At 33.6% G+C, this 19,491-nt stretch overlaps 1 protein-coding gene across 1 annotated transcript; it reads right to left on the bottom strand.

The window, feature by feature from the left end:
- Positions 1 to 18,354: 18,354 nt before the first annotated feature.
- LOC140861803 (uncharacterized) lies at positions 18,355 to 19,104 on the bottom strand. Its single transcript, XM_073264809.1, has one exon. It carries the CDS (start codon positions 19,102 to 19,104, stop codon positions 18,355 to 18,357), a length of 750 nt encoding a protein of 249 aa, XP_073120910.1.
- Positions 19,105 to 19,491: the final 387 nt, after the last annotated feature.

Below are 19,491 nucleotides of genomic sequence, written 5' to 3'. Positions count from 1 at the left end.
ACATGTAATTCAATCATGTAAATAATCGTAGCATAATAAAATAAATAAGCAAGGAAGATGACTCGATCTACCCCACTCACTATCTAACTCAGTCCAGAATTTTCTCGCTCTGATACCACCTGTTGTGATGACCCGATTCTTAATATCTCAATCTCAAAGTTAATCCATAATACATGAATTAAATCTATCATTAAGCTATAAAGAAAAGGGAAAGAAAATAAATTTTTTTTTTAAAATGAGCTGCGCTCGCGCGGCTAAAAAGTGCCGCGCGAGTTCACCCTGTTTTACTCAAAACAGAGGTGCAGCTCGGGGCTGCGCGCGAGCTGCTCTTTTCTGCAGCTCGGGCGACGGTCCTGGGTAGAAAAATTTGCAGCAAATCTCACCCTTTTCTCAGCCTAGAAAACATTCTCATTCATCTATACCAAGTCCAAGAAATCTCATACAACATCCAACATGTAATAGACAAGGTAGATGAAGTCATTAACAAGAGCATAAACATATCTCAAATTGGAGTTTACACTATTAGTTCAAGCTATAATACAAAGCCAAAGAGTAGAAACTCTAGAAAATAACTCAACTCCAAAAGTTCATACATCCACTCTTGTTCTGAACATAAAGTTGACAACAAACTTAACTTCTAATCCGGATCATCACTCTATTCTCCTCATCCCTTGTTCTTCAAGTTCGCTTTTGCCCGATTCCACTCCCGCCTATTGCCATGACACATACAACACAACAATAGGCGGATAACTTCGGTGAGAAATACATTTCCCAGTAAAAGCAACTAAACATGCATATACAACATATATCAGGCTCATGATATAAATAAAACAATGCATGTTTTCAAAACAAGGTTTATTCAAGAACTCTCTCATTTCGTCGGTTGGGATCCCGAGAAGAAGATATCATAGCTAACCACCGACTCTCTCGATCGAGGTGGGGCTACTTATCCTACTTCTCTAGACTTTGAAGCCACTATATATGCACTTCAGACGCTAGGCTACGTCAACCACCCAGGCCATACATATATAATCCCTCAAATCGTCTATTCGAACGTTTTCGTTCATTTCAAAATCAAGGAATAAGTCTTGCAAGATGAATGCAACATATATCATCATAAAAGCATTCGTTAACATCAAAGACTCATTCACCAAATCATAGAAGAGCATATAAAAGCAATTAAGTAAATAAGTATGTGATTTAGGGAACTCGATACAAACCATCTCGAGTTGTAATCCCCATCGAATAATAGTTCACTTTTACCTTTCAAATGTGAGGTTTAAGGTGTCTTCTATCTTGTCAAAATCTGTACAACATCAACCAAAAGCCTAATCTCAAAATCTGCTCAAGCTTCAACTAAACTTCAAGACAAAACACTACCAACCTTGTTCTTTCTTCTATCGGTTTCGAAGTCGGAATTCTCAAGTTGATGTGCCCTATTTATGAATTGAAATTATAGCATAACAACCAAGAAAACATCAGCTAATACTCAGCTCAATAGCAGCTCAAGCATAAGATAGCAAAACACTTCAAATCAAAAATTTAACGGCATATCGGTATCATTCGGCAATCCCGAACTCAACTAAGTCAATTCTAACATTCATATCATATATCAATCAAAACCCAGCATATCAGCAGGTATAAAGGTCGAGTAGTGGCTGGAACATCATAAGAAACTGATACAACAATCATTCCTCAACCCAACTTCAATATAACAAAGTAAAGAAGCTCATCAACACCATTTCATACAAACTTCTGATCTCTGTCAATTTCGAATTCTCAAATCATGATGAACTAAGAGAAAACTTACATCAAATCAAAGGTATCGTTGCAAGGATTTCAGAACATCTTTCGGAATCAAATTCGGATAACCGGATCAAAAGATACGGCGATTTGAAGATAAAGAATGAAACTTGAAAGTTCTTTGTTTCTTGCTCTCGGTTTCTTCCTTTTCCTTTTCTGAATAATCTGATGGAAATGGGCTTGAATCACACGTGCATGCTAGGAAAAATAACAAGTGTCCAATAAAATTTCCAATAATTGCACTTAGGCCCCTCAAGTTTTCAATAATTGCAATTCAGTCCTCAATTTCTCAATTCATTCAATTTCAATCCTAAATAATTTAAGAATATTAAAATTTAAATCAAAACTCCAAATATTCCCAAATTAAATATTCTCGGATTAAAATTAAATAATTTTGGGCGTTACACAATTAACCCCAAATTGCAAGATCTTAACTCAAAAATTCATGCAGACATGCATTTTAACAACTACTTTTCAATAATTCAACAGATATATAACAAATGTTCATGCCAAAATGAAATTCTCTTCCAACATACATATTTAAACACGTACATAAAGCTATAAAATCAAATATTATCATAAGTATTCCAATTCAAAATTGCAAAAAATATCTATATCAATTATAAAAGTATGAACCAGTTTCAAATTTTTTATTGTGTAACTGTGTCTTTGATTTGTACACACATGATAAAATATGTGATGATGTTTTTGTAAAATCATTTATTATAGTAATGCCAAAATTGACAAAATGTGTGCATATTAGATAAGAATTCAGTTTCCAAAAATATTGAAATATCAAAATACTTTGGTTTTTATTTTCTTGTAGATAATGTGAAAAGACTTTTTCCACGATTTTTTTAAAAAAAAAATCCACAAAAATCTTAATTAAAATAATAATCCAGTTTCCTAAAAGATTGAAACACCAAAATACTTTGGTTGTTATTTGTGTTTGTAGATGTAATGAACATATTTTTTCTACAAAAATTCTTATATATTTTAATTTGAGTAATGAAATGTTGAGCTAAATAATTATATCATGAGTTCATAAATATATAAAAATATCATATTTGTAAACGTTATTAATATATATATATATATATATATAATTAAATTACACACCGGTATTAAAATAAATCAATTCATGTGGAGTCATATTTATCCAAAATAATAAATAAAGAACACACCAACACACATCATATATGTAAAATTTGAATTAAAAAAGTTAACTATTTTTGTTCCTCATAAAATAAAACTATAACAATTATTTTATGAGATAATCTTGAAATTAACTAAAGAATATTTTTACAAGAGTTGTAGATGGATAAATCGGTTATAGCTTTCTGTAATTTAGAAGTACATGTTTTGAAGGCAAAATTTTTAATTTTTTATAAATAAATATTTACAAAAATTATTGATTAGCATTACTCGATACTTCTTATTATGTAAGGACCTATTGTGTCAAATAATTAAATCATGAGTTCCTAATTATATATTACAAATATTAGATTTTCAAATGTTATTAAAAATATATATTTTAATTAAACTACACATCGGTGTTGAAATATATTAATTCAAATGGAGTACAAGTTTTAATCAAAAATAATAAATAAAGAACACACCAACACACTCGACATATATCTAAAAAATTGAAATTTTAAAGTTAACTATTTTTTCCTCATCATAAAGACTAAAAACTATAACAATTATTTATGAGATGATATTGAAATTAACGAATGATTATTTTTACAAGAGATGAAGATGGATAAACCGGTTATAGCTTTCTGTAATTTAAAGATACATGTTTTGAAGGTAAATTTTATAAATTTTTGTAAATAAATCTTTACAAAAATTAGTTATTAACATTACTCACTACTTATTATTATGACTAATAGTAGAAAATGTCCAGCTCTAAACAACAACGACGTTCACAAATCCCTCTTGCATAGAAAATGAAACAACGAATATATGGTATGAATGTCTTCAATTATTTTTAACAAAATTATAAGTTTGATATTATTTTCTTTAATTATTAAAGTCTGTAAATATATCTATGTTAATTAATCTACTACGGGCTATAGTTCAAAAAAAAGGTCTAGAATAATTATGGATGATACGTCTCACATCAAATTAAAGATCCAAAGAAAATTATCTTGATGCAAATTCTCAATCAAATGAATAATCTACAAAATATACAATATTATTTATTATTTCAATTTATTTTTATCATTTCAAGAGCAAAATTTTGAATATTTTATCAATGGTTCAAATATTTTATAAATGATATTTATAAACATGACACAGGAAATTACAAAAGTATGATTTAACGTATTTACTTATTACAAATATATTATAATAAATTATATTACTTCAAGGCATACGTACATGATATAAAAAAAAATAAGACATGAAACGAAGCATGTAGTAATTGCTCAAGATCAATCAACAAAACAATGGAAAATCCAAGCTATAATAACTTGATAAACTTCAAAATTAATATCGTGTCAAGGTAAAACTACATTTAAACATTATATTTATAAGCTTAAATGAGTTATTGAAATGTCTTATCTTAAACTGTTAATATAATTATATAAAAACGATGATCGCAAAATGATGACACTGAAATTGCAACAGTTACATTGCTCAAAAGTGTTGCAAATATTTTTTATTGGTTGAAGTGTTAAATATTGCATCGATTCGATCCATATCTAATAAGTGTATTTTATACACTTAATTTATATATGATTTTAATTGTTAAATATTTGTTTCGAGCAGATTTATGCGGAGTTTTATTGTTTTTGTGATTGTAGAAAATTATTGAAGTGTTTTGGAAAAGAAGAATAAAATTAGAATTTTGTGGAGAAAAGAAGAAAATAAAAATAAAATAAAATAAAAAGGAAGAAAAAGGATAAAAGAAAAGAAGAAAAGAACGTACAGAGAAGAGTATTGGGCTTTTGGTTTTTGGGCCCAAGGAAACGTTAGCCCTTGTTTAGCGCTAAAGAGGAGATTCCTAGAGCTATCGCGCAATGTCTTGTAAAATCTGAGAATTGGAATTACGAATCTAAGGCGCGCCCGCGCCATTGCCCTGAGTGCCCGCCCCGATCGCAATCTTAGAGTTTTTATTATTTCGGACAATTTTTATGGGCTTGATTCTTGGGCTTCTTCGTGACGATATAAAAGGGATTATTTATCAGACAATAGGGGACCAGACGCCACAACTTACACAATACACACTACGTATATCAGAGAAGAGATCGTGATTGTGAGATTTTTGGGAAAATATTTTGGAGCTTATCTGAAGAACGAAGACGGAGATCGATAGACCGGACACGGCATCGCATCGACGGATTTGTTTCTTATCTTTTATTTTATTTTGAATATGTTTGGATTTTTGAACATGTTTTGTTTTATTCAAAATTTTATTATGAACTAATTTTTAGAGTCTAGAGGTCGGATGGAACTTGTTGTAGATGTCTTTTTAATTATCTGATCAATAATTGATTTGTTATATTTATTTAAAATCTGGCACTCGGGAGAGGAGATTTTGAATAGGACCATTAAAAACTACACTGTTAATTATTTATATAGCTTGGGAGAGTGTATAATTTTAACATAGCTTTTAAAAAGAACATTGTTTTGTGATAGATCACTGCGATAAATTTTTAATAGGGATATTGGAATTGAATTGTAGTTGATAAAAATTATTTGTTGCTCGGAAGAGGGAAATAATAAACTTAAGTGTTCTTGGCTATTAATTGACTGGAATTCATGAAGATTAATTAATTAGGATTGATTGTTGTTGAAACCAGGTGAAATCTGAATCTCTAGACCATTATTCTCTGATTGATTTTTATCTGAAAGTTGTGTGCGTGCTTATAAAAACTTCATTGTTATTTTAATTTTCTGCAAAAATTCTGAAAGTTTGATTTTCTAGATAAAGTTTGGACTATTTTAATTACAAGCACTGAATATTTTTATTTTACTCTCTATGGGATCGATATCTGATTTTATCACTATATTAAAACTTGACACTCGTACGTTTGTGATCATTTTTCACAACAAGTTTTTGGCGCCGTTGCCGGGGAGTAAATTTTGATTATTTTTTTAGTTTTGTTACCAATTAGTCTAGATTTTAATTTAGAGTTTTTTTTTTAATTTTATTTTTAAGTTACTAATTAATTTCTTCTTATTTTTAATTGCAGTCTATGCGACGATCTCAAAGTGCGAATTCTCTACTTTTTGATCCGAAGATCGAGCGCACTGCACGTGCTTTAAGAAGAGCTAGAAGAGAAGAAATTGTGAGAATGGCTGAACAAGAAGCACAACAAGCTCCCCTGGTGCCAATTAAAGATCACTTCAGGCCGACGATCCAGGCTCACTATTCTGGAATAGCTCGTGGAACTATCAACACCAATAATTTTGAGCTGAAGCCGACGTTGATCAACATGGTTCAACAGAACCAATTTAATGGGAGCGCTACTGCTGATCCTCACCTACACCTACACACTTTCTTGGAGATAACTGATATGGTAAAAATTAATGGTGTTCCTGAAGATATTATTCGTTTACGCTTGTTTCCTTTTTCTCTCAGGGATCAAGCAAGAAGTTGGTTGCAGTCACTGCCTTTAGGGAGCATCACTACATGGGAGGGGATGGCAGAAAAATTTTTCGCAAAATATTTTCCTCCTGCCAAATCCACCCAACTGAAAATAGAGATCAGCACATTCCGGCAGTTGGACACTGAACAGCTATACGAGGCATGGGAAAGGTACAAAGAATTAGTTAGACGTTGTCCTAACCACAATTTTGCAGATTGGGAACAGATCGAGTGGTTTTACAACGGACTGAATGTGCCTACGAGGATGAACGTGGATTCTGCTTCTGGAGGTACTATTTTTGCAAAGGACCCCGCTCAAGCCTATGATATGCTGGAACAGATGAAGATCAATAGTTTTCAATGGACATCTGAGCGTATGGGAGAAAAGAAGCCAGCTGGAGTGTATGTAGTGGATCCTCTCACATCCATCACCGCTCAACTATCTGCACTGACTACACAGGTAGCTTCTTTGAATAAGATTAATGTTGTAGATTCAACTGGAGTTGAAGGATCACATACCCCAGAGTAATTTAATTATATCAATCCTAATGGCTACCGAGGTTATGGAGCTTATAGAGGTAATCCGGTTCCTAATGGTTATCACCCTAGTTTGCGAAATAATAAAAAAATTTCATATGCTAACAATACTAATAAGGGTGATGGTAAGTTTTCTTTGGAGGATGTGGTTAGTACCTTTGTGCAGGAATTAGGTAAGAGGATGGCGAGAACTGAGTCTCGCCTCGATAGCTTGGAGACACACATGGCCAACATGGGCGCGGTGTTGCAATCCATGGAGACTAGCATAGGGCAGTTGGTGAACAAACTGAAGGATAATAACAGAGGCCAGTTCCCGAGCAACACAGAGGTAAATCCCAAGGAGCAGTGCAATGATATCATGTTGAGGAGTGAGAAGCAAGTGGATAATGAAGTTGGCCGACTTGAGAGCGAGATTTCTGAAAAAGTTGTAGTTGAAGAGAAGGAAGTCGAGGAGAAGGAGCCTGAACCTGAGCAAAAACCGATGTACAAGCCTCCACTGCCATATCCTCAGAGGTTCAAGAAGAAAACTTTAGATGAACAGTTCTCCAAATTCTTGGAGATTTTCAAGAAGATTCATATCAACATCCCTTTTGCTGATGCTTTGGAACAAATGCCGAATTATGCAAAGTTCAGCAAGGAGATGATGTCCAAGAAAAGGAAACTGCTAGAGAACGAGGTGGTGAATCTAATTGAAGAGTGCAGTGCGGTGCTACAAAAGAAGTCCAGGGAGTTTTACTATTCCTTGTTCTATTGGTGGTTCTCATTTTACTACTGCACTATGTGATTTAGGGGGCAGTATTAATTTAATGTCGTTGTCTATTTACAGGGCCTTGAAGTTGGGAGAGATGAAATGACTATGATTTCATTGCAATTAGCGGATAGAAGCATCACATATCCACTTGGCATTGTTGAATATGTTCTAGTCAAGGTGGATAAATTCATCTTCCCAGCGGATTTTGTGATATTGGACATCGAAGCGGATTATGGTGCTCCACTGATTTTTGGGAGACCATTTTTAGCTACGGAGGATGCCAAGATCGAAGTCAAAAACGATGAATTATCGATGTATGTGGAAGGCGAGAGAGTGATTTTCAACTTATTCATGAAGACACATAATCCACCCATCGAAGAATTGTGCTTAATTGAGTCGGTTGTGAATCTAGAGGGATGTCAAAGAGCTAATCTTGCGGTTGATTCATCGAAGAATAAAGCGCCAAATGTACCAACAAAGAAAGCCACGAAGAACAAGAAAGCAAAATTTAAAAGGCGGCTCGTGGAATTTATTTGGCAAGTAAAAGAGAAAGGAAAGATCTAACACCGGTGAAAGTTGGGTTGACGACTTTAAACCAAGCACTACATGGGAGGCAACCCAAGCATTTTCTTTTATTTTATTTTATTTGCTTTTATTTTCAGTTTATTTAATTTTTGTTATTTAGAGTTTTTTTAAGTATTTTTATTTTCATTTTTTTAAGCTTAATTTTTCTTAATTTTCAAAAATTTTCAGGCTCAGAAATCACAATTTGAGGAGGCGGCGCGCCCGCCCCATTAATCTGAGCGCCCGTGCCATACCTGAAGAAATTTCGAGCAAGAGGCGCGCCCACGCCACTTCTCTCGAGTGCTCGCGCTTCCTTTGCGCCAAAAGCCATCATCTGCGCAGCTTCTCCTAGCGCGATAGTGCCTCCTCCATGCGCTAACCAATTCCTAATCTGCGCAGACCTTAGCGCAATCGCGCCTCCCATCCCACCATCAGCGCTCCTCATCTGCGCTGCCTTAAGCGCTAACACGCTTCCTACCTTCCCATCAGCGCAGCTTCCTCCTGCGCAATTGCGCATCCCCACAGCCCTTTCACATGTGCTAACGCGCATCCCTCCATCAACAGTGTAGCTACATGGGCCATACAGCTACTCAGCAACGCAACACCCATCTGCAATCGAGCACCATTCCAGCTGCTAACTCCATGCGCCAACAATCCTTATCAGCTCAACATTCAAGAGCAAACAAGCTTCTCAAAGAGCTGTCCAAAACCATGCGAGATTGAACATCTGAAGCTCGCTGTGCCTCGCAATCTTCCTTATTACCCCATACATTAAGCGAGTTATTTTGTTTTGATTGCTTCGGGATTTAATTTTGTGTATTATCTTATCGTGTGCATGTCTACTTTTCAGGTTGAATTGGATGCTAAGTCGTATATCTCCACCACCTTCTCCAATGGTTGCGGTTGCGAATTATTTTCCATGAAGTTTATAACATCGGGTACTGATGCTCGGTGTCGAAGGTACGTGTCCCTTGTTCTTTTTCTTGTTATTTTTTTAATCATTAGGGACAATGATTACATTAAGTTTTGGGGGTGAATCAGTGTTTGATTTAGTTGATTGGTTGATAGTTGTTTCGTTGAGTTTTATTGTGCTTCATTGAAAAAAAATATTTGTTGAGTTTAGGAGTGTTAGTTGAGTTGAGTTGAATTGAATTGAGTCGAGAAATAATTGGATGCATGGCTGATGAAAATTTTTTGTGTTATAACTGAAGTCCATGATTGTCTACCTATCTGACAAATATTTTTGAGAAAATGGAACCAATTGAAAGAACAATTTCCTATATACTCTATGATTAATACTTGAATATGATTTTTGTAACTTGCAGACATAGATATGATTGAGGCATTCTTTGAAATTTTTGGGCCTGAATTTTATTGAATAAATTTTATCTTTAGTTGCCCATTTGAGCCTACACGTATATTAGTACTTTGAGGTATATAAAAAAATCTGAATTTTTTTTTGTGAAAATCATCGTTTAGTGCTGATGATTATTTTTCTGCACTGATTGAGATTTGTATGATTTAATTGTGGATTGAGACTTGTCTAGAACTAGTTTGAACAATCTTCGAGGCGAAATACGGGCAAAACTGTGATTAGGAATGATTTAGGCGATTTTTCTAAATTCGTTTGAGCCTTTCAAGCTACCTATTTATATATGTTATCTCTAGTACCTTGTTTGAGCTTTGTTAAAAATCAAATGGCATGCGTGTAAACGTGTGATAAACCCCCATTCGTCATTGTTCAAGGTCCTACATTGACTACCTGAATAGCCTAAACACTATTTCCTACCTTTAAAGGAGTAATTTGAATGCTAAAATGTTATATGCTCCTAGTTTTTATTTGTGAAAATGGAATGGTGTTGTGGAAGATTTGAAAAGGAAAAATTAAGAAAGAGGTAGTAGAAAAAAAAAATAAAAGAGTTGTGAAAGAAGAAGCGAAAAGTTGAAAAATCAATGAAGTGGAGAAAAAAAGAAGTGTGAAATTGTGAATGAAAGGAGTTGAAATTAGAGCATAAATACAAAATACTCCTTATTTTGAATTTTTATCCTTCATTTGTAGCCATGAGCCAGGCCTTACATTATAAGCTGATTAAGTCCTATTGACCGAGTCTCAGTTACCCAATATACTAGTGGAGAAGAGTTGAGAGAATTTATCCTATGGACTGTTGATTGATACTTTTAATGATTATGAATTTTGATAGAAACACACACACACTATTATTCTTTGAATTTACTTAATTATGAGTGTTTTTGATTTTATATCCTATATTTGATCTCATGCTACCTTGAAAAGTCCCCATGATCTATGAATGTGTGAATTGAACTTGGATAAGGGTGTTTTGAACGTGAGTTGCGGAGATTATGAGTTTATGCGGTTATTTGGTTATGATTGAAACTTTCAAGTGCTAGTAGGTGTGATATGATTGGATTTGAAAATTTTTTGAAATCATTGCTGAGGTCATTGCTCCATAATATTTTTTTTGCTATTCTTGTTGGTTTGATAGAATGAGTTTTTGAAGTTATTATTTTGAATAGTTTTGCTCGGGACTAGCAAAAGTCTAAGTTTGGGGGTATTTGATAAGTGTATTTTATACACTTAATTTATATATGATTTTAATTGTTAAATATTTGTTTCGAGCAGATTTATGCGGAGTTTTGTCGTTTTTGTGATTGTAGGAATTATTGAAGTGTTTTGGAAAAGAAGAAGAAAATTAGAATTTTTTGGAGAAAAGAAGAAAATAAAAAGAAAAAAAAATAAAAAGAAAAAAAAGGATAAAAGAAAAGAAGAAAAGAACGTACAGAGAAGAGTATTGGGCTTTTGGTTTTTGGGCCCAAGGAAACGTTAGCCCTTGTTTAGCACTAAAGAGGAGATTCCTAGAGCTATCGCGCAATGTCTTGTAAAATCTGAGAATTGGAATTCCAAAACTAAGGCGCGCCCGCGCCATTGCACTGAGCGCCCGCCCCGATCGCAATCTTAGAGTTTTTATTATTTCGGGAAATTTTTATGGGCTTGATTCTTGGGCTTCTCCATGACGATATAAAAGGGATTATTTATCAGACAATAGGGGAGCCAGCCGCCACAACTTACACAATACACATTACGTATATCAGAGAAGAGATCGTGATTGTGAGATTTCTGGGAAAATATTCTGGAGCTTATCTGAAGAACGAAGACGGAGATCGATAGACCGGACACGGCATCGCATCGACGGATTTGTTTCTTATCTTTTATTTTATTCTGAATATGTTTGGATTTTTGAACATGTTTTGTTTTATTCAGAATTTTATTACGAACTAATTTTTAGAGTCTAGAGGTCGGATGGAACCAGTTATAGATGCTTTCATGAATTTTTGATTTTTTTGGATTGAGTTTCTTCTAGATTAATTGTTTTTTTCTAGAATTGATTGACTTTTCAATTATCTGATCAATAATTAATTTGTTATATTTATTTGAAATCTGGCACTCGGGAGAGGAGATTTTGAATAGGACCATTAGAAACTACACTGTTAATTATTTATATAGCTCGGGAGAGTGTATAATTTTAACACAGCTTTTAAAAAGAACATTGTTTTGTGATAGATCACTGCGATAAATTCTTAATAGGGATATTGAAATTGAATTGTAGTTGATAAAAATTATTTGTTGCTCAGGAGAGGGAAATAATAAACTTAAGTGTTCTTGGCTATTAATTGACTGGAATTCATGAAGATTAATTAATTAGGATTGATTGCTCTTGAAACCAGGTGAAATCTGAACCTCTAGACCATTATTCTCTGATTGATTTTTATCTGAAAGTTGTGTGCATGCTTATAAAAACTTCATTGTTATTTTATTTTTCTGTAAAAATTCTGAAAGTTTGATTTTCTAGATAAAGTTTGGACTATTTTAATTACAAGCACTGAATATTTTCATTTTACTCCCTGTGGGATCGATATCTGATTTTATCACTATATTAAAACTTGACACTCGTACGCTTGCGAGCATTTTTTACAACAATATCATTAAGGTATATTAATAATTTTTTTCCTTACAAATACTATATAATGATTAGAAATTATTAATACAACTGCTTTATATATATAACGACAACACTTCAATATACCACAAGCATTTAGATACACCGAATAAAGAAAAAAAATGCATTTACTCGCAGAATAAACAAAACAGTTGAAATAAAAGATGGAATGTCAACATTTGTAATTAAACATATTCAAAATTCAATAAAAAATTTCAGCAACGAAAGAATTGTAAGCAAAAAAAGATTAGCATATTTCAAAAACCAAGAAATAAAAAAAAAAGAGAATGTCCAGCAAGTACATCGATCGTTAACGATATTGACATACAAGTAATGTTAGGATCGGTTTAGAGTGTAGTGTGGGGGTGAATACACTCAAAAATTGTTTCAATGGGATGATAGTGAATTCAATCGGTTTGGTGATTGAATTCTAGATTTATCTTGGTGTCTGATGCAATTTGACAAACAATATATTTGCGGAAATATGTCAAAAGACAGATTCTAATTACTTGATGAAAATGTGTATGCATGATTGATAGTATGTACGTAAACTAATGAAAGACACAGTGAGATGTTTATGGATGTTCGGAGATTTCAATCACTCCTACGTCACTCCTTCTTCCTCCTTGAAAGGATATCATTAGAAAAATTTGACAGTTACAAGTAAATTGCAAAAGCCCGATCCAAGACTAGGAATTACACACGAAAACCTATCTCAGAACTCTTAGTTACAACTCAGTTTCAGTCCTAGACTGATAAGATACAAATGTTACAACTCGATTTGGTCTTACACAAAAATGATCCTTGAATACAGAGTAGCATTTTAAGTGTTGTGCTTTGAATTTCTTGCTCAAAAAGCTTTACAAACTTTGAAGGCTTGAATGTTCAAATATTCGCAGAAGCAAGAGTTTGGCCAAAAGTTGTGCTTCTTCTGATCAAGATGCCTATTTATAGGCTTCGGATTTCAACGGTCATTAATTTAAAATGTCTCCAATAGAAATTGAAATATACTCATTGCTTCATCTCTTTCACCGGCATACTCTGAGGTAAACATTCTCTTGGATCACGGCACTACATTGCAGAGGATGTCAGAGTACAGAATACTTTATCCAATTCAAATCGCGATGGTAAACTGATGATCGCAAAGGTAGACTGATGTAGTATGAGGCATTCAAAAGATCACTTTACTACCTTGATAAAGTCTTTGCGATAACAGTTGATGACCTATCTCAGTATCTTCAGTCTAGTTGATCTCCGAAGGATTCAGTTTAGTGCTTTTCTTAATAAAATCGCTATTTTCCCTGAAGACTTGGTTAGGCCATTTTACTCATAAAATCGCACTTCTATTTTCGAAATAGTTTAGCTCTATAATTTATCTTCAGTTTAGCTCACTTCAGTTTAGCTTGTACCAGTTTTGACGCCGCATGTCAGACTGAATCTGATCACTTTAGCAGAAAACACATCATTGGTTTATCTCATCAATTTATCTCTTATATAAACCAAAACTTAATTTTCAATAAGTAATAAAAGACGATTACATACCAAAATGATGACATTATTGTTATTCTTGCAAGTAAATATTTTTAGCATAAAAAAAAATCGTCAACAAAAGAATAAAATAATAAAATTAGAAAACTGCAAATGATTGATTGAGACATCATCACAAGAATTGCTATTAAATATGATGAGAATATTGATTCTTTTACAGAGAATAAAAAACGGATGGTAAATGAAAAAGATCTTGAAAGAAAAATAATCCAAAAAAATATATTAAAAAAATGATGGAATAATTTAAATTAGGTTTAGTGTTATAAATTTAGTAGAGAAAGATGAGAGAATAAAAGACAAGAGAGATATAATAGAAGAAGATGAGTGTTTAATATATGGACTAAACACCTCTATTTATAGGGTAGAGGGATTAGTGTAGAAATGGTAAATTACAATCAAATCAATCAACTATATTACATCTATATATAACACTCCCCCGTAGATGATTGATAGAGAGTCCAATGTTGCCTCGTTAAAACCTTGTCAGTAAAACCCAGTGGGAAAAACCTGAACGAAGGAAAAAGAGTACAACAATTGATACTCCCCCTGATTTCAATCACTGAATATCTTTTAATTGATGCATCCCTATCTTTTGCACCAATTTCTTGAATGTTGATGTCGGTAATGCCTTTTTGAATAAATCAGCTACATTGTCACTTGAACGGATTTGTTGGACATCAATATCACCTTTTTGTTGAAGTTCGTGCGTGTAGAAAAACTTTGGTGAAATGTGTTTCGTTCGATCGCCTTTGATATACCCTCCTTTTAGTTGTGCAATGCAAGCAGTATTATCTTCAAAAATAGTCGTCGGGCTATCTTTCGTTGTTGGTAGTCCGCATGATTCTTGAATATGTTGAGTTATAGATCTCAACCATATGCATTCTCGACTTGCTTCATGCATTGCAATGATTTCAGAGTGATTTGATGATGTAGCTGTCAAAGTTTGCTTTGTTGACTTCCATGAAATAGCGGTGTCCCCTCGTGTAAACACATAACCCGTTTGGGATTTGGCTTTATGCGGATCTGAAAGATAGCTTGCATCTGCATATCCTATTAAAGAGAAATTTGATTTTTTTGAATAAAATAATCTCATGTCAGTTGTACCACGAAGGTAACGAAATATATGTTTTACACCATTCCAATGTCTTCGGGTTGGAGAAGAACTATATCTTGCTAGAAGGTTGACAGAAAATGCTATATCTGGTCGAGTACAATTTGCAAGGTATGACAATGCACCAATTGCACTAAGATATGGTACTTCAGGATCAATGATATTTTCTCCATCTTCAAGTGGACGAAAAGGATCTTTATTAGTGTCAAGTGATCGTACGACCATTGGTGATGCTAATGGATGTGATTTGTCCATGTAAAATTGTTTTAATATTTTCTTTGTGTATGAAGATTGATGAACAAATATTCCTTCTGATAAATGTTCGATTTGCAATCCGAGACAAAACTTTGTTTTTCCCAAATCTTTCATCTCAAATTCACTTTTTAAATAATTGGCAGTTTTAGTGAGCTCTTCGGGAGTTCCTATAAGATTTAGATCATCTACATATACTGCCACGATTGCAAAACCCTCATCCGTATTTTTTGTAAAAACGCATGGGCAAATAGCATTATTTGTGTAACCTTCTTGTAGTAAATATTTGCAAAGACGATTGTACCACATTCGCCCAGATTGTTTTAATCCATATAACGATTTTTGCAATTTAATTGAGAACATGGTCTTGGGATTTGTATCACTTGATTCTGATGGTTTAAATCCTTCAGGGATTTTCATGTATATGTCGCTATCAAGTGAACCATATAAATATGCAGTGACCACATCCATAAGTCGCATATCCAAATTTTCTGATACATCCAAACTAATCAAGAATCGAAAAGTGGTGGTATCCATCACAGGTGAATATGTTTCCTCGTAATCGATCCCAGGTCTTTGCGAAAAACCTTGGGCTACAAGTCTGGCTTTGTATCTTACAATTTCGCCATTTTCATTTCTTTTTCGCACAAACACCCATTTGTATCCTACGGGGATTACATTTTTGGGTGTTTGAACTACGGGTCCAAACACTTTACATTTTTCTAGAGAATCTAATTCAGCTTGTATAGCTTCCTTCCATTTTAGCCAATCATTTCTTTGTTGACAATCTTTAACAAATTGTGGTTCGGGATCATCAATACCTTGCATGATATCAAGAGCCATGTTAAGTGCGAACACATTATCGATGTTCGTATTTCTGCGATCCCATATTTTATGAGATATCAAATAATTTGTTGAAGTCTCAATATTTTCATGTGGTTGTGATTCTTCATGGATCACGTTATCCACATCTGTTTCATTTTGATGTAAGGTTTCTTCTTCTAGAGTTTTCAAACTTGTTTTTCTTGTACCTTTCTTTTTCTGGGTACTGTATCCTTTGAACCAATCGGTCGGCCACGCTTCTGGCGTATTTTAGATTCATTTGCGGGTAAAGTATTATATGGTCCTGCAGGGACATCGATCTTCATTGGGGTATTTTCTACTTGTATGTGTGACTTTGTTACATTTTTTGTATTAACAAAGGCATCAGGTAATTGATTTGCAATTCTTTGTAAGTGAATGATTCTTTCAACTTCTTGCTCACATTGATTGTTTCTGGGATCGTAATGAGATAATGTTTTCTCATTCCAAAATATTTTTCGTTGTTCTTCAGGATACAATTTTTCTCCACCCAATGTTGGAAAATTTATTTCATCAAAATGGCAATCTGCAAATCTTGCATTAAACAAGTCGCCTGTTAAGGGTTCCAAATATCTAATGATAGACGGTGACTCATACCCCACATAAATTCCAAGTCTACGTTGGGGACCCATTTTGGTTCGTTGTGTAGGTGGGATAGGTACTTGTACCGCACAACCAAATACTCTAATGTGAGAAACTTCAGGTTCTTGACCATATGCAAGTTGCAATGGTGAATATTGGTGGTAATTATTTGGTCTTACACGAATTAACGATGCAGCGTGTATGATAGCATGACCCCAGGCTGAAGATGGCAGTTTTGTTTTCATGAGTAGCGGTCTTGCAATTAATTGCAGTCGCTTAATAATGGATTCTGCAAGACCATTTTGTGTATGGACATGGGCTACTGAATGCTCGACCAAAGTCCCTATTGACATACAAAAGTCATCAAATGCTTGTGATTTAAATTCAGCAGCATTATCAAGGCGAATTTCCTTAATTGAGTGGTCAGGAAATTGAGCTCGTAGTTTAATCATTTGCCCAAGTAGCTTTGAAAAAGCTATATTTCGAGTTGCAAGCAAACTAACATGTGACCACCTAGTTGATGAATCAATCAATACCATAAAGTATCGAAATGGACCACATGATGGGTGTATAGGCCCACAAATATCCCCATGAATTCTTTCCAAGAATGTTGAAATTTCAACATCAATCTTTGTTGGAGAAGGCCTTATAATTAGTTTACCTTGTGAACAAGCCACACATGAAAAGTCACCATTTAGGAGAACCTTTTGATTCTTTAAGGGATGTCCACGTGAATTATCTATTATTCTTCGCATCATTGAACTCCCAGGGTGACCAAGTTGGTCGTGCCATAATATGAAAGTTTTCTTGTCAACAAACTTCTTGTTTGTGACTGTATTTGCCTCAATTGCCTTTATTATTGGGCAATACATCCCAGAAGAGAGTGCACGTAATTTTTCTTTTATATGTTTTTTACCACATATCATAGATGTAATACAAAGGTATTCAACCTTGTTTACATTCAATGTTTCAATATGATATCCATTTCTGCGGATATCTTTAAAGCTAAGCAAATTTCTACTGGATTTGCTAGCGTAGAGTGCATTTTCAATATATAGAATTGTCTCATTTGGCAGAATGATTTTTGCCTTTCCATGACCTTCAATAATTTTTGATGCACCCGATATTGTTATAACATTATTTTCAGCTAATGTTATTTCCAAAAAATACCTTTTACTTTGAAGGATGGTGTGAGTTGTACCACTATCGGCTAGACATATGTCTTGGTACTCTCCCATTAATCTAAAAGAAATGCATAATAGATTAAGTTACAACTTCAATATTCATAAGAAGGAAATTATATTAAATAAAGTTCTCAAAACATTAACCACCATTACAACTGAAAATAAAATTGTACTGAATAAAACCAAAACCAAAAAGATAAATCTGACTATTATAGAAAAAAAACATAGATATCCAAAAGCACTAATCTTAGGGACATGAAAGCATTAAAGGCAGAATTGATCACTCTATATTTTCTAGCACACCACCCCCAATCAAATGATCAATATTCCCGTCTGGTTGTGCAAAGAAATCAGAGACATCCAAGTGAGTTATATCAATAGGGCCATCATCAGCAAAATTCGTCTCTATTTTTCCCTTTCCTTTGATCGAATTTTGGTAGAGATCCACAAGATGCTTTAGAGTACATCAGGTACGAGACCAATGCCCTTCCGTTCCGCATTTGAAACACTTATCTTCATACTCTTTCATGTTTCTCCCTTTTTCTTCTTCATTATTCGGTTTCCACTGCTGGTAGTTTGTTTTTTTGTCTCTTTTCATCATGTTGCTGGTAATTTTTGTTTTGACCATGGCCACGCCCACGTCCTCTTCTAATATGGGGATTTTGAGTTGAGTTGGCATTCACTTCAGGGAATGATATTTCATTTGCTTCAGGAAATGGTGTAGAGCCAGTTGGGCGTAATTGATGATTTTTCAATAGTAATTCATTGTTCTGTTCAGCAACTAGTAGACAGGAAATAAGCTCAGAGTACTTTTTAAATCCACGCTCACGATATTGCTGCTGCAGGAGCACATTTGAAGCATGAAAGGTGGAGAAAGTTTTTTCAAGTAGATCTTGATCAGAAATATTTTCTCCACAAAGTTTGAGCTTTGAACAAATCTTGAATAATGCGGAGTTATAATCGCTTACAGATTTGAAATCTTGTAGGCGAAGATGGATCCACTCATAACGAGCTCTTGGGAGAACTACACTCCTCTGATGGTCAAACCTTTCTTTAAGATTTTTCCAAAATTCTTGTGGGTTCTTCACAGTGAGATACTCGGCTTTCAATCCATCATCGAGATGGTGGCGAAAAAAAATAAGAGATTTTGCAAGATCCTGCGGGGATTCATTATTTTCTTCTTTTATTGTGTTTCCAAGATCCTTAGAAACAAGATGAACCTCAGCATCCAAAATCCATGACAAATAGTTTTTTTCACTGATGTCAAGAGCTTCAAATTCAAGTTTTGTAATGTTTGCCATTGCGACTGTTAAAAAAAAAACAAACGAATTTAAGGATAATAATAAATTATATATATATATATATATATATATATATATATATATAACAGATTGAATATATACGTGTAGAAAAATGTACAAAATAAATAATTATGTTATTTACTAATTTATTGAACAATGTTATAAAATTAGTTAACAAATAATTATATATACGTGCAATATATATATATAATTATGTTAACAAGCATCTAATCACAATTATGGAATCATATTTATTAACTTTCCTAAGAATGATAAATCTTCACATAAACAAATATCAATTAATATCGAGTAAAAATAAATGCATAAAAAAATATAATATCCCAATATAAGACACAAGCATAAAAGTGTATAAAAGTCAATATTCTT

This window comes from Henckelia pumila, chromosome 4 (assembly GCF_033568475.1).
Source record: "Henckelia pumila isolate YLH828 chromosome 4, ASM3356847v2, whole genome shotgun sequence".
NCBI classification, from domain to species: Eukaryota; Viridiplantae; Streptophyta; class Magnoliopsida; order Lamiales; family Gesneriaceae; genus Henckelia; species Henckelia pumila.
The sequence above is the reverse complement of the archived record's forward strand: the minus strand, read 5'-3'. Positions and strand labels throughout refer to the sequence as shown.

Coding starts and splice junctions, on each gene's coding strand:
- LOC140861803 (XM_073264809.1), bottom strand. CDS start 19,104: ATGGCAAACATTACAAAACTTGAATTTGAAGCTCTTGACATCAGTGAA.